Source organism: Ostrinia furnacalis, unplaced genomic scaffold (assembly GCF_004193835.3).
Source record: "Ostrinia furnacalis isolate ACB-3 unplaced genomic scaffold, ASM419383v2 OfSCF2378, whole genome shotgun sequence".
NCBI classification, from domain to species: domain Eukaryota; kingdom Metazoa; phylum Arthropoda; class Insecta; order Lepidoptera; family Crambidae; genus Ostrinia; species Ostrinia furnacalis.
The window spans coordinates 371,241-387,737 of record NW_021132617.1 but is presented as its reverse complement, the minus strand read 5'-3'; the positions used below and the strand labels follow the sequence as shown (position 1 = coordinate 387,737).

At 34.4% G+C, this 16,497-nt stretch overlaps 1 protein-coding gene across 2 annotated transcripts in view; it reads left to right on the top strand.

Moving 5' to 3' along the window:
- Positions 1-9,505, top strand: part of LOC114355269 (uncharacterized) — a 31,687-nt gene extending 22,182 nt beyond the window's left edge. For both annotated transcript variants that reach the window (XM_028308020.1, XM_028308021.1), the window contains exons 5-8: positions 630-986; positions 5,589-5,958; positions 7,211-7,402; positions 7,742-9,505. In XM_028308020.1, coding sequence (XP_028163821.1) covers positions 630-986; positions 5,589-5,958; positions 7,211-7,402; positions 7,742-7,878 — 1,056 coding nt within the window. In that variant the 3' untranslated portion in view covers positions 7,879-9,505. The remainder of the gene's footprint in view (positions 1-629; positions 987-5,588; positions 5,959-7,210; positions 7,403-7,741) is intronic.
- The last annotated feature ends 6,992 nt before the right edge of the window (positions 9,506-16,497 follow it).

The window sequence follows — 16,497 nt, the reverse complement described above, 5'->3', positions numbered from 1 at the left end:
GCTACAAAACAGATGCGAAGTGCATTGTACCTTACATTATCAATTATTACTCATCGTTTTAACATGCCTGATTAGAAACGGTGACGGTTTTATTTTTTGAATATACAACACTATACTTACTTAGGCTGAGTTGCACCACCTTATTTTAACCATGACAATAGCAATAACCGGTGATTTTTGTATGGTATTTGACAGATTTTTGACGTTTGTCAAAGTTAAAGTAAGATGGTGCAACTCGGCCTTAGCAATTGTAAATTATTATTAGAGTTATTTCTGTCAATCTGAACAAAAAAATTGTTGAAGTGTAAGAAATAGGATTATGTAGGTAATTACATTGAATACTTGGACTGAATACCATGTAATTTATGTTGATTTGAAAACAAAGTAGATAATTTCAAGTGTACTGCTGAAAATAAAATAGGAATATATAAAATACCATGCAATTGTGTGGCATTGGAAACAGACTAATATTAAACATATAATTTCAAGAGTGACGTAGAAAAAATACACTAAAATTTTGTTGTTATGTAATGCCTACAAACTCCACATTTTCACTTGGTTTTGATATTTTACCCCTATTTCTCACTGTACCCTTTCATAAACACAAATACCTACATCTTTATTTCCAGGAAATGGAGTGCATCCTCGAAAGCGACGAAGAAGCGGACGACAAGTTTGAAATTAACCCTCTCGTCACCCACGCGTTGCCAAAATTGACGCCTCAGCGGTCTCACACTAATATGAACCATCCGTCAGTTAGGACGATCGGCCTCCCGCGAGCGAAGACCTGTGATAAACCTCTGCAAGACTTCGACAAGACTTCTAGGCTAAGTTTAGGGTTAACCACTGCGGCGTCGGTGGCCGCGATGCCTCGCGTGACGTCAAGTGGCAGTATGAGCGAAGCCGCCCGAAGGAGAAAAGTCTCGGTTATTTCGAATATATCCAACATGGACTTCACGGGCAGCTATTTGCAGCTGTATCTTGATGTAGGTATTGGATCTTTTTATTGTTTTATTCATTCTGTTGTGTGTGTATAGTTTGTTTCAAACGTAACGGTCCTATTAATTTAGTTTGCATTAATTAGGTGGCGCTTATGTCGTACGTCGAATATATCCAGTTCGGGTCATGAAATCTACCATATATATGACGAGACCAGGCTGAACTATGTTTATTAATTGTATGAATCGATCTTAATGTATCATGTTTTTATTTAAAGACGAATTGAATTGAATAAGGTCTACTATCATATTTGTGATTACCTATTGGCGCCACTGGCGACTAACGGTATCCTACAGTAAGCTAGGGGTTAAAATAGTTACAATAGCCCTTATTGACACAGAGAATATGATTGAGAAAACACAGTATATACCAGATGAAGTAATCAGTCAAGTAGTCTGACGTTAGAAGTACCGTGTTTTGATTAAAATTTCCATTCGTTCATCCGTTTCCATGTTTGAAACAAACTATATAATGAGCTTCAATATTGTCTAACAAAGGATAATCCATCATTTCTACTCGTAGGCGGTTTTAATCCGACTATTGGAAAATACAACCGATTATATTGATGATTAGTAACCGTATTGTCCGTAGATAAAAATAATATCTTGTTATCAGTGAATGACATAATTAAATAAAATATTTATTATTTTCCAGACGGCAGATGACGAAGCGATACAGATGAAAACAATCAAGAAAGCCGAGCCAGAGCAAGAGAAGAAGAAGAATTTCTTTAAAAGATTCGTTGCACTAATGGACTTAGATCTACTGAAAGACTGGTCGTTTTTGAACCTTTTACTTGGGCTCTCACTTTTTTGGAGTGGCGAGCTGCAGTTTAGGATGTTGACGCCTTTTTTTATAAGAAGCCTGGGGTACAATATGAACGACACGGCGTTTTGCCTATCCATGACCGCCATCACCGATATATTGGTGCGGTTGATACTACCCCCCATATTTGATAGGACTACTATATCCAAGAAGATGATATTCTTCATATCTGCGTTCTTTTTGGCAGCGACAAGATCAGGTGAGTTAGATATATATGTCGCAGTCGGATTGTATAATCCGCCGTTTTACATTACCACTAGGCATTTTACATTACAGCTCTGTTTTGTAATACGGCGGTTCAACGTTTAGGCGGATTGTCATTGCGATATGTTCTTCAATACGGCGGCCCACGTTTAGCCGCATCGTACTTCTATAGATTGTAGGGTGACTATACTTACAAAATAAAACAATGTTTAATGAAAATAAATTTTAATAAGACAGATTTTAAGAATTATTACCTTCGTTACTGTATACTATATAATATATTTGGCTTCAGTATTTTTTTTTACTTATTTATAAATCACAAGGGATAGCCATCTAAAAAAAAGTAACTCAAAACAATTAGACTTTTCTAAACATTTTAAGAATTATTTAGATATTTGGCTTTAGTCTTTTTTAGACATTAAAAATGATCAAAGGGAACAGGTAACTCAAAACAATAAAGTTTTAGTCATTTTTTCTGGGTTATTTTTCTTTAAGATAAAATTATCTTCACCGGCCACTGCCATGATTTCATATTTTTACACTAATAATATTGTGTAGGATTCCGCCGAACACCAGAATCCATAGCCACTTTGTCCGGCAGCGCCACGGTATTGNTAAAAGTATGAGGGTAGATATAAATCGTAAAAGGATGTTATAAATAGTATTTCTCTATGAATGCAGTTGGATCCAGTGAGTAGCAACTGTCGTTCCCTTTCTACACTTACGTGTAACTAAAACGTAACCAACTTTTAGAAATTGATTTTTAATGATCATATTTTTAGATGGCTGTTTGTAGTTTCGAAAGGTTTTATCTAATTAAGCGTGTATCTAGGTCATAGCGACGTTCAGTAGACGTATCTTCAAACAACGGGGTCTATAGTAATTTAACCTTAAAAGTGTAGGTTCAAAAATTATGATGGCGCGTTAAGAATATTGTATGTGCATCTTAGGTCCACTCGTAATGCAAGAGGATCGTAGTAGGTTGTTAATTATTGTTTGGTTAAGGGACTTGACACTTTTCGTGAACTAATACTGTACCTTTAACTCTAANTCCGGCTAAACGTTAATCCGCCGTATTACAAAACAGAGCTGTAATGCAAAATGCCTAGCTGTAATGTAAAACGGCGGATTATACAATCTGACTGCGACATATACACACATTATTGTTATAACATTTAAAGAGAGGGCTTGGGGGGTGGTGGCCTATGAACAATCTTTTATGCATCCTCTGAAAAACAAATTAGACTTATGACTATTCAGAGGTGTGATTTATTTATAGGTGATCAAAGGACACCAAAGTGTCTGTCACCTATAATCACCTGGGTGATCTAATCCAGGTGATCAAAGTGGAATAGACTAACAATTACAATTTTATTATAGTGGTAAGGTGAATTTACAAAATATTTGTTTTTTTTTTTAATTTGTGCATTTTGAAATTCAGAGAGCGCGGCGCTATCGGTTTATGTTTGCGAGTTGTTAGTTTGTAGAATTAGAACGAGTGAATCTTACCGTAGCTGATCACTAGCCATCAAGATGTTAATGACGATGAGAGTGAAACTTTAATCTTTTGTAATACTGCGTTACGTTGACTTACGTTGTAGTAACGCGGATACTCATGATACTCATATGACATGTCCGTCTTAGAATGTTCTCATTAAAGTTAGTTATTGTGACCATTTTGGCACGAGACGATGTTTGTCCGTCACGTGATAATCACGTTGCCACAATGCAAATGGTGTCGTATTTCAGAGCGATGATTGACTTTTATTGTGATGACGAACGGTTTAAAATGCAAGTAAACATGTTATTTTAGAAGCAGACTGATATATTATCTTATTTTTCTTATAATTACTTCTCTATATCGTCCCTTAGCTAACAACACCGCGTAAGTCATTTTTACCAACTTTACAGGAGACGAAAAAAACTGTTTATTTTAAAAATTCGGTGGATTTTTCCTATTGTTACTTATTAAATACTTTATTTAGCGGTTAAGAAATAATTATTTATACTTAATTTGACGATTTACTTTATTTTAACCTATATTTTATGACTTGAGCGGTATTGACTGATTTTTTTGTTGAGTTAGGCGGTGTTGTTTGCCGAAATGTAAAGGAATAAGGTATTAATAGATGATTTACAAAGAAAAATTTTATGAAGAATTATTAAAAAAAATAATTAAACAATCATTATAACCTATGACCTATCCTATCTTTAACCTAAATCTTAAGAATCACAGTGTGTAGATCAAATATTGTGAGGGGGGGCCTTCAACGCGAAACTGGGCAAACGAAACGACAATGAGCCGGAAGTGGGGCAATTTGGAAGAGAGGAACGCACGTGGCTAACTGCTGGCTGGCTTTAAGGAGAGGGATGATGAACTCCTTCTACAGAAAGCCAAAACAGCTAAAGTAGATTTCGTTGCATCCCAATGACGCTATGATATATGAGATCAAATTCATCTTATCGACGTAGAAGCATGTTGTCTATGTGGTCAATTTGTTCAAAACAGGAAGCAATCACCAAATGGTAAGGGGCACATTAAATATAAGTCCGAATATCGATAGATGTCGACTTATAAAGTCTACACTCCGCCCAGCGTCCATCCAACTCGAAAGCTCAACTCGAGTTGCAAAATCGTTTCCAATGCCATACATTGCAAAAATGTGGAAGAGTACAATGGCAGGTTCTTTTGAATTGTCCAAATGACTGGGTCTAAGGTTTTTAAAACCCGTCGTTTAAGAGAAAAAAATAGACCTCTGATCTCATCAATAACCTCATAGAAGAGAGACCTCTTCTTCAAAAAACGGCGATAAAATATTGTTGAAGAATTATAGGCCCATCTAACTTCGTAACTTCTGAATCATGTCTACAAGCTGTTTTCGAGTAATTATGAATCGTCTAGCTCGCCGACTCGACGCTTTCCAGCCTCCTGATTAAGCTGGTTTCCAGGCTGGCTAGCAGGCTTTAGTGTCTTAGATCACATACATACGCTGCGGCAGATTATACAGAAGAGCGAGGAGTATAATCAGCCACTTTGCCTGGCGTTTGTGGATTATGAGAAAGCCTTCGATTCGATTGAAACCTGGGCAGTTGTTTAAGCCGTTTATGTCCTGCTTCTTGTAATTGTGCACATAAAAATTCATCACCTGAACTCGGAATACTTCAAGAATCAATTCCTTCTCCATCAATAGTGTATTTCACTCAAATAGCTTCCTAAAAGAATTAAAATACAGTGTGAAACACCGCCCAAGTTTGAAAAAAAAATTGTAAACACCGCTTAAGTAAATGAAGATATTTTTTATTATCATTTCCTTATATATTAATGCGCGTAAATCATTAAAAAAATACATTATCATATAGCNGAACGATTATTTTTTTGTTGAATAGGCATTATCAAAAGGGTGGTTTCATGCGAATTTGAAGAAAATATTTCACCCCCAAGGGTGGAAAATTGGGGATGAACTTTTTTATACGCAATATTTTTAATTTTTAGTTTTTTTTTGTGTTCACGCATTTGAAGTCGGTTTTATTTTTTTTAAAAGTTAATTATTATTTTCCAGACAGCCGATGACGAAGCGATACAGATGAAAACAATCAAGAAAGCCGAGCCAGAGCAAGAGAAGAAAAAGAATTTCTTTAAAAGATTCGTTGCACTAATGGACTTAGATCTACTGAAAGACTGGTCGTTTTTGAACCTTTTACTTGGGCTCTCACTTTTTTGGAGTGGTGAGCTGCAGTTTAGGATGTTGACGCCTTTTTTTATAAGAAGCCTGGGGTACAATATGAACGACACGGCGTTTTGCCTATCCATGACCGCGATCACCGATATATTGGTGCGGTTGATACTACCCCCCATATTTGATAGGACTACTATATCCAAGAAGATGATATTCTTCATATCTGCGTTCTTTTTGGCAGCGACAAGATCAGGTGAGTTTATGCTTCTACTCAATACTAAATATGTACTCAATTCTTTATTGTATCCATAATATATTGCATACTATTTATTCTTATTCGTTTTATAGTCGTTTTATAAGGTAACAGAATTTAGCGGTGAACGTCCTGTCCTGTGGCTGAAACGATGATGATAATAAGAGGGGGTTTTTTGATCACCTTGTAATAAGTGATCACCACCGCCCATTTACATAGCAACACCAAAAGAGTTACAGATGTGTTGCCTGTCTCAATAATGCAACAATTCTGATGGTTATGTCATTAAACAAAATATTTATACGAAGTAAGAAATTAGAAACAGTAAATTTATACCGTAGCTGATCACTAGCCATCAAGATGTTAATGACGATGAGAGTGAAACTTTAATCTTTTGTAATACTGCGTTACGTTGTCTCACTTTGTAGGATTGCGGATACTTATTATACTCATGTGACATGTCCGTCTTAGAATGTTCTCATTAAAGTATCTAGTAATAATAGTTATTGTTACCATTTTGGCACGAGACAGCGTTTGTCCGTCACGGGATAATCACGTTGCCACAATGCAAATGGTGTCGTATTTCAGAGCGATGATTGACTTTTATTGTGATGACGGACGGTTTAAAATACGAGTAAACATGTTATTTTAGAAGCAGACTGATATATTATCTTATTTTTCTCTATGTTACCTCACTTACCTTATTGTGAATGAATTGTGTTGAATCTTAAAGTGTTACATTAAGTAATAGGTATGCCAATATTTATGTAAATTATGGGTAATTTACATGTATAATTTTAATATTAAGTGACACTTTAGAACGATACGGTTCAATCATCATAAAAATCAAGTCGTAAATTTTGTGACTACTGGTTCGATCCACTTCGTAGATTTACGATGTCTTAAGTGCACAGGGGGCTTAGTGTGAGTTTACATCAAATGTATTCGATATCGAGTGCATCAAAAAATATATGAAGATTTTAGTTCCTGAAAGTTTCCGTTAGGGGCGCTGTACAATCCGTCATACAATTTTAATGTCACTTTTTTACGTAGTCGATATCGAATGCGTTTGAAGTAAACTCACACTACGTCCCCTGATTACTGATAGAATTTCAAGTAAGTCAACTGGTTCATACATATTTTCTAAAAGTATTATCAATATTAATGTCATTATTTCCGCCTTTCGTACACATCCCTACAATACTTTTTACACCTGTACCTACAACTAATTTTATTTTTAATTTATTTCCAGTATTAGCAGAGCAAAGCGAGTGGGTGCCACTCATGATTTGGCTGTCAATTTGCGGGTTCTTCCGAGGGATGTGCCTCAGTAACTTTACGTTGACGATATCGGAGTACTGTCCGCTTGAGAAGTTGCCAGCGGCCTTCGGTCTGCATATGGTCAGCAAAGGAGTCTTTGTGGTTGCCATCGGACCTCTTATTGGTAAGTTTTAGAGTAGATGAATCATTAAGTGGTGTCATTTAAGGTACTATTGATTTTGAAATAAAAAAGGAACCACTAATTTAAAAATATAAATTATTTATCAATTAAAAACGACACAAGTTTTTTGGTTTTGCAAATATATGAAATATAGGAAAAAAAAATTACTGCCTTCCACCTCCTTCTGACATAAGTTGCTATGCTAGTTTTAGCATAGTTAGTAGAAATATAAATAATACAAGTTATAAATGTGTTGTCAGATAAATAATTATTTGCCATCGTCGGTGTAAAAGAGCGATTTGATTAATTGCTTACAAAAACCTGATTAAAATCTATTTTTAGGTTACGTCCGCGACTACACCGGCAGCTTTGCGATTTGCATCCACGTGCAAAACGCGCTCATAATGTCGTGCGTCCTTGTCTGGGGAATCGAATACGCGCTTGCCTTCACTAGGAGGCGCAAGGTCGTGCAGATTTAGTGGTGACGTCAGACGTATGACGTAGACAGTGCGGATCTAGTGAAAGTGACATCTATGGTCGCACGAGTGATACAGAGCCGTCAGGCAGCTGATTCTGGTTGCTATCTTCGAAGAAATAATGAAAGTGACAGATGTCACTTTTCTGTTAACCTGGAATGTGTGACCAGGCTTAAAATGAAGCAGAGACGGGAAAAGCCGTGACCGTCTTCATAAAAGAGTAAAGACACTAAAGACGGCCAAAGATGTAAAGGTTAAAGGTGTTTCTACAGCTGTGGTGTCAAAAGATATTGTGTGAAGTGTAATATGGTGCTCGGTTTGTTTCAACTCGGGCTCAAAGTCGGAAAAATCGTTCGGTGTATTCCGTAAATACAGGGTGTAATTGAATTATCGCAAAATCTAAAACAAATCTTTTTTTAAATCACCATTTTTTGTTCAAAAAATATTTGATCAATGCTGCATTATTTTATTGAATCCAATAAAAATCAGCACAGTTCTGAACTTTTGCGTTAATTCAATTACACGCTGTATATCTTGTTCCATTATTGATTTGAAAAGACCATAAAACATGGCGACGTCTTTAAATAGGAATTTGAATTGTCAGCAGCTCGGTTATAGTGTAGTTTGTACGGACCATTTTGTTACAATAGTTTATTTTATAAATAGATGTGTACTTAGAAACATTTTTGTCGTGTCTGAAGAGTATGCTATCCGTTTCTGTGAGAACTACGTATGTCTTTGTAGATGGCGCCACCGACTTAAAACATTTAGTAGAAATTGACGATAGTTTCTTAGAACTTTAAAATGCGCGCGTCTTTACTGACACAATAAAGTAAATAATCCATTTTGTGTTGCAATAGTACTTAGTTGTTCAAAGAGGATATGTTTTTTACTAAATAGTTGTTAGACATTTACTTTTATTAGGCAGTAAAGGGGCGATCTCATAAATATTTTCGAAGTGGCGCCATCTGTACATCAGTGGTGATATTTAGCGTTTGTAAAAGACGGGTTCTTCAAACGTAACTGATGACGAAAGTCAATGCCTTTATGGTATATCTATATTTTAATTATAACAAATTAATAGTTAATTTTCTTCAAACAAGCAGGCGCGAACAGAAAGCAATAAAAATTTTAACAGTTTCGCTAGTGAACTCTCAACTTGAGCACTTCTCTGCTTCCTCAAGAGATGGCGCTGTTTACACATTAGCTCGCAGTTGGCTAAATGTACTTGTTTACATACCTACTATAATCTAGCCTGTCTGTATGTACTTAAAGTGATATAATAAGATAAACGCCACCTTGTTTGAAGCGAAACTTAGTTTACTCAGTAGATAATAAATGCAACAACTACTTCCATAACTTCTCTAATCCAGTGCCAGGAACTATCATGACATTTTAGTGAATTTACTACGGTTTTTGCATCTTGTAAGCTTGCCTTTATTTTATTTTAGTTAATTGTGTGGAAAAAATAGCCAGATTGTGTAAATTAGAAAGCAAGTATGCAATTTGTAAAATCCGTATTTTATTTTTGACATGGTAAACTAAACATGACTAAAATATTAATGATGACACTTATTAAGCATTTTGACTTTTATATTTATTTAATTATGTTATTTAGATATTCTATATTTTTAATATTGACTAATGATTGGTACATTCTATTCTAAGACTACCCTCGTATTCCAAGTTGATCCTTTTGAATTAAAATAGGAGCAAGCCAATTTGTATCTTATCAGTTATGTATTGAGGTTCAATTTTGCTTGTGCTCAATCTTGGTTCTAATATAGATACATATTTGAGAGTTAAAAGTAGTGTCCGACCGAATATGGATTTTCAGCCGAAAACGGAAACGAAAACGAAGCTTCGGCTGCAGTCTCATTTTCGGCCGAAAACGAAAACGAAAACGAAAATGACCTTCAACTCTCAAATTTCAATCTGAAATTATGTGAAAACTTTGAAACATAGATGTTTGACAGTTGTTTTTGATAAGGATTGATTAAAGAAAACCGGCATTAAAACACAAAAAATTGAATTATGAATTCTTAGTAGAATATTATTTCTAGTGTCCGACCGAATATGGATTTTCAGCCGAAAACGGAAACGAAAACGAAGCTTCGGCTGCAGTCTCATTTTCGGCCGAAAACGAAAACGAAAACGAAAATGACCTTCAACTCTCAAATTTCAATCTGAAATTATGTGAAAACTTTGAAACATAGATNGCCTGTTAAACGATTCCGAAAAAAAATTAAAATTGACTCTTCTTGTAATTGTATTTTAGTTCTTTTTTTTAGAAAAAGCGTCGATTACGGTTCTAGAAAGTGATTTTATCGTTAGGTGACATTGTTATCTATTCGCAGAATCTGTTAAACCCTTTCTTTCCTATCAGCACATGACTTTAAAACAACCATGAAGTTACACATACCTCGTAATTAACGTGTTTTGCGAATAAGCAGATAATGGTCAGGGGTGGGGGTAAAAAACAGATAAGGATTGTTTATTTTTTTTTTAATTTAGTTTGTGCTGTGTAACGTCACCAATAAAATTCAACTTTAAATGCCTTTTCAACATGTAATTACAATGTAAACTATTGTGAATAATATAGATTTGTTAGTAGTCTTAACCTTTAACTATGGACGTGAAAAAATAATCACACTCCCATGGACGTCGGGTCTCACAGACCCCTATCTAAAATTTGTCATAATTATATCTGAACCAATTTGAATTTATCAATGACTTGATACCTATATTATATCTAATAACTATTAATGAAGGATCTAGTAGTAAATGTAATAAATTTTTAATCATTATTTAATTATTTTTTGGCAAATTTACAAACCATAGACATTTTTCAGTGTTAATTGACTTGGCATCACATATAGGCTCCTTGATTACAGTCGATTAATAATAAATCAAACTAATATTTTTTTCCTTGCTAATTAATAACCGTGTAACATAAAAACACAAACAGAATTTCTGAAAGACATAAAAAGAAAATTTTGACAAGGGTTAAAATTACTAAAATTATAAAAAGTGGAACACTAAAGACAAATTATCTCTACAGGCATGTGTCATATTTCTTTGAGAGCTTTTATAGGCAAAATGTACACCATTTAGAATCGGAATCTGCAGCAATGGTACCTTCTAAGACATCTAAACTCAAAAGAAGGATCGTCTACAAGTAAAAACTTACTTCTGGAATGTTACTTAGATAGTTGGGCTGATAATATAGCTGATGTACTCAGATACTTTCTGCCATTATGTATTCTTAAACTAGAACAATTTACAACATATTATGATGTTAAAATATAAAAAAAATATAGTTGACAAGTCACATCCATACAAGTATGTTTGTATGGAAATTATAGTCATCGGGTCTCGCAGACCCCGATAAAATTTTGGATGGTTATTACTCACGTAATAAGTGCCGGAAGACGCGATTTTATGCCTCTTCGGTCCAAACACAGTTAAAACTGAAGCTACTGAGATGGTCGAGAACAGCACGTGGCGGGAAGGTGTTTAAACCGAGAAATTGAAAAGGGGGGTGGGCCTCTGCGACCCGACGTCCATAGTTAAAGGTTAAGAAATACGTTTGAACCTTTGATAGACAGTGAGGAACTTTTTTAATCACCTTTTTCAGGAAATGGTACATTTGACAGAAGAAAACAGTGTTAAGTTAAAAAAGTTTTGCCGGAATTTTTGTACTAATCTTAATGGNCAGACAGACAGACAGACAAAAATTTTATTGATTGCATTTTTGGCATCAGTATCGATCACTAATCACCCTCTGATAGTTATTTTGAAAATATATTTCATGTACAGAATTGACCTCTCTACAGATTTATTATAAGTATAGATAACTGTCGCGGTACTGTACGGCACTCGTACATAGTTTTTTAGGTCACAAACTCCTATCACTAATCTGTTTTGTCTTCCAGGATCATAATGTAAATATTTAACTATATCAATATTGCATTATGTGCTTCTCGATGTGATTTTATTGACCAAATATATTGAAGTACTTACGGAACTTTTATAAAAATGTATATTAATCGATCTTACTCAATTATCGTACTTGTATTGTTTGTGAAACTGCCCCATAATACATTGGAGTGCCATTTTTAAATGTCTGTTGTATTTTTGTACTTATCAATTTTAATCTTTAAAGGTACTTAAGGTTTGTAATCGTCGCAATCATGAAATGTGTGTGCCAATTGTGTATGTATATGTCTTTATATAAAGGCTCTGGCACATCTGGTGTGACTGTGGCGCGATTGTGGCACTGCCTGACATTTTTTTAATAAAATATCCTGACCTGGCAAGGTGACAGCTGTCAAATTAAACGTCACGTCGCGCCACAGTCACGTCAGCTGCATGCCAGAGACTTGAAAAACTGTAATCATTATGTACTTTCTGTACATATTGGAGATGTAGCAATAAAGCATTTATGCTTCGCAAGGAATTGAACAGTGAACAGAAATGTGATCTGTGTTTTGGAGGAGGAGTGAAGGAGTGAGGATAAGGAAGGATATTTTCAACTTATTCGTGTTAATTATACCACAGAATAATAATAAGTACTACGATTATACTGATTTCTTAATTTTACTAAAGACAACACAATAAAAATTCACCAGACCTTGAGTCAATAGAATTTAGTAATCTTGTGAATGAGATAAATATTAACTGTATAAATTAACTCAATATTGTTACTTTGTAATAAAGAAGTATTATTTATATCACAAAGTCAACTAGAAATTAACATTGTTAATGTGACTGCGATATTTGGATAGGTCAGCACACCACGTAGTAAAACTAATATACCTAGTTAAACAGACGATTTTATATCAAGTTGAACAAAGTTGAATCTTATGCAGTTGTAATAGAGGCGACTTAAAATGATATCGACTGTACAGTTAGATGGGTTTCCTCGATTCCAAGATTGCTAGATTCTATGATGTTTGAGGAAAAAAAACTTACCTCAATGGTTGAAAATTCAACAATAAATGGTTCAAGCAGCTTATGGTCAACATGTGACCACATAACGAACATTTTTATTGTAAAATACACATACTATACCTACAAACACGTAGTTTGTATTGTCTAAAAATACATATATCAAGCAATTAAATTAACGTACAAAGGTGATATCTTAAAATCAAATGTAGATTATATTTATTTGTAGAATGGCAGCTGCTAATGGGCCGTAAACTATCGTGTAGACATTATTGGTATGTTAGTGTCAAACTTGTTTTATTTTATTATAATTATGACACTAAAACTATACTTAGTATTTTTTAAATCCTTTTAGCAGCCTCTTAATTAAAATTGCTAAGTCGCGTATTGTTTCAAAAGGTTGATGCCTATGAAATTGCCGATGCTTTTTAGGTTCACGGATTTATGTTTACGCAATAAAAAAACAGTCCTAAATGTCATTCATTACCATCACAGATTTTCTGTTCTGTGATTTCCATGATAAGATTTGTTATCTTTTTCGCAGATGACATTTTTCATAATCCATTTATTTTGATGTTAGCTTAATGTTGTCTGATTCATACATGTTTTATAAAATTATGCCATCTGTAACTTTAGTTAACTAAAATTTAGTTTTCCTAAATCGTCTACATAAAACGGCAATTTCATAGGTTTATCACCATATATTTTAGTAAATATAATTATATTTTAAATATATTCCTAATACAGATTTACGTGCCTTAATTTGCACATTGATTAATGATTATTTTAAAGTCTGATGTCGAGTGGAAGAGTTATAGGTAATGATTTATTTTATATGACAATAATTCGTTATTCCTTCGTGTAACACTGTGTGTGACATGTATTGTTTGTTATAGATAATTGTTTTAATTACTTACATGACATTTTGTCTCTTGAACTTTACATTTTCGAATACCCGTTTGTTTTTTATGAATCAATTATGTGACATTATCATTGTTAAGTTATGTAAATTGCAGCTTTTATTGTTTAAATGTATGTTTTGCATTAGTTCAAAATAATTACGTCGGTGCAAGTTATATAATTTAATATTATGGATGTATTTCGATTATTTGTTGAGAGAACAATCATGAACACGCCTTATGTATGAGTGAATATCAGAAAAGACAGTGGAATGAAAATAATAAGTGGTTACCGAAGTCAATTGTTTTATTTACTGTCCTTCTCTTTCTTTCTTTTTTCACATTTTTTTTTTCATCTGGAAGTGGTGATTTTGGTACTTACTTTTTTTTTCGGGAAAAAATGAATTAAATTGCATATCTACCCTGCGGGAACAGGGTAGGTTATGTGGGGCTCCTCTCATCAGAATGTTTAGGCATACCCACTAAAATAACCCCGGTGCTCCGTCGATCGCCTTGGTGGGAATAACTATGAGAATCCGGACGAAGCCTTCAACTACCACAGTCCTTTACTTACTTAATTACGTCAACTTTTGGTATCATTGGAATAAAAATTAAATTCACTTCCTCATATTGAAACAACTGATCGATCAATTAGTAGGTATGGAGAGGTTTTTCATGTTCGACATTCCAATACAGCGTAAAATGCTGTAANTAGACTGACATGCAAGGTGACATGTCAATGAAGTTTTCAGTTACTGTTGCCATTAAAAGAAATTAGTACCATTAGTTTTCCGCAACATGGCGAGGGTTTTTATGTTCCTGGTCAGGCTATAAGAAGCTATGAATGATTTGAATTGAAATATTTTTTCTGAGCAGAAATCGATACATTGTTGCTAAGTAATTGGAAAAATACTCCCATAATCGCCCTGTAGGTATAACTAGTTAACGATGTCGTTTACTTTAATGGCTTAGGATTATCTTGTACCTACACATTAGGTACCTAAACAATTTGTCATTAATATGTATAACGAGTTAATGTTGATTATTTCCCCTTTGTAATTACAGGAAACGGGCACGGTTATAGAAAGACCTTCTACTTGGTTATGATGTATTTTCTGCCAATGCGAACTTTACTATGAAGTACTTAGGTAGGTCCTTAGAGACTTATTAACTACTCGCTGACCACTTGAAGGCTGTATGTAACATCTTAATCATAGTAGGTACAATTTATTAATAAAATACCCTATAAAATTGCCGCGATGTTTCTATTACATTTGCATTTGATTTTATAAGCTACATTTTACACCAAATTACATTTTAGTCTACAAATTATTTCAGAGCAATTATTTTAATAGTTGGTCATGTTTTTTCCTAGGCAATGGTTCTACTACTACTGCTACTACCGAAAAGTGATTACCTACCTTATAGTTTGTTTTTTTACTTTCATGACCTTTCTTATAGTTTGTTTTTTCTGTGATAGTTAAAAGCACAGATTAGAAGGTAGTTACAAATAATAGGTACCTAATTACCCCCGAAAAACTTAATTATTGCTGATTACCTAATTGTAGAACTGGTAGAGCTAAGCAGTGGGACCACGGGGAACGCACTGTGACAGACGGGCCTAAGAACGATTTTATATGGGTTCTCATGAAAAATTTATGGACTGAACCCTTAAAATCACCCACCCTAGGTACTGAATAAGCATGTTGTCGATTGAAATGGTTAATCAATCTTCAATGTTCCAAGTCCCAACGTCAATTATGTTTTTGATTAATGCTTAAAACAATTTAATTTCAAAGACATCGTTCAGAAATGATACAATTCCTTCCGTATCGAACCCGGAGAAGTCCGTACGACTAGCACGAAAAACTTTCGAGTTCAAATCGTTTGCGTGCTCGAATCGCCATCAAAATATATTTACTTAGTACGAAAACTACAACAGCGCCCTTGTGAACGTGTCGTAAAGTGAACTTAGTATGGGAAATGGTTGAACGAAACTTATTTTGAGAATCAAAATTGTCACGTTATCGTTTAATTCGAAAGTTGAGTATCGAATTTTGTCGAATACGCAAACGATTCGAAGACGAAATTTGTTCATGCTAGAGGTACCGAAGTGAACACCCCTCGAATTTAGCCGGATTAACTTATTTTTATTGGTTTCCCGCTTCTCACGCTTCGTGGATCACCTAATTTTTAGTAACCCGAGTCTCGATAGCGTGGTGACTAAGCTGCCGGTATGTCAGCCGCTCGAGATCATGGCCGGTTGAGAAATGTGTAATATCTAAGTTAGTTGTATCGGTTAGTATAGGTACATATTAGGTATTAATTAGGTGAAGTGTATAATCACACGTGTAGGTATAACCGTTACATCAATGCAATCATAAGCATTTGGAGCAAATTCTATCTGAGGTCTTATTTACGAAGTAAAAGGTTTTGTGAGGAGTTAAAGCAACGTTTGTTTATAATACCAAATATTAACTAGCGACACCTAGCGACCCGCCCCTGCTTTGCACAGGTACAATGTATTTTAGTTAAAAATCTTCCTCTTGAATCACTGTCTATTTAAAAAAACCGCATCAAAATCCGTTGCGTAGATCTAAGCTTTTATCTAATTTTGTCTTATAATGTTTATATTANTAATGTAGTTATTAGTTATATTGATGCAAAATTTTCTATCTAGGGACACTTATAACTGCAAAAATAATAAGTAATTTCTCTAACAATCTCACATTTAATTTCTCTAACAATCTCACATTTATACCGGTTTTAACTT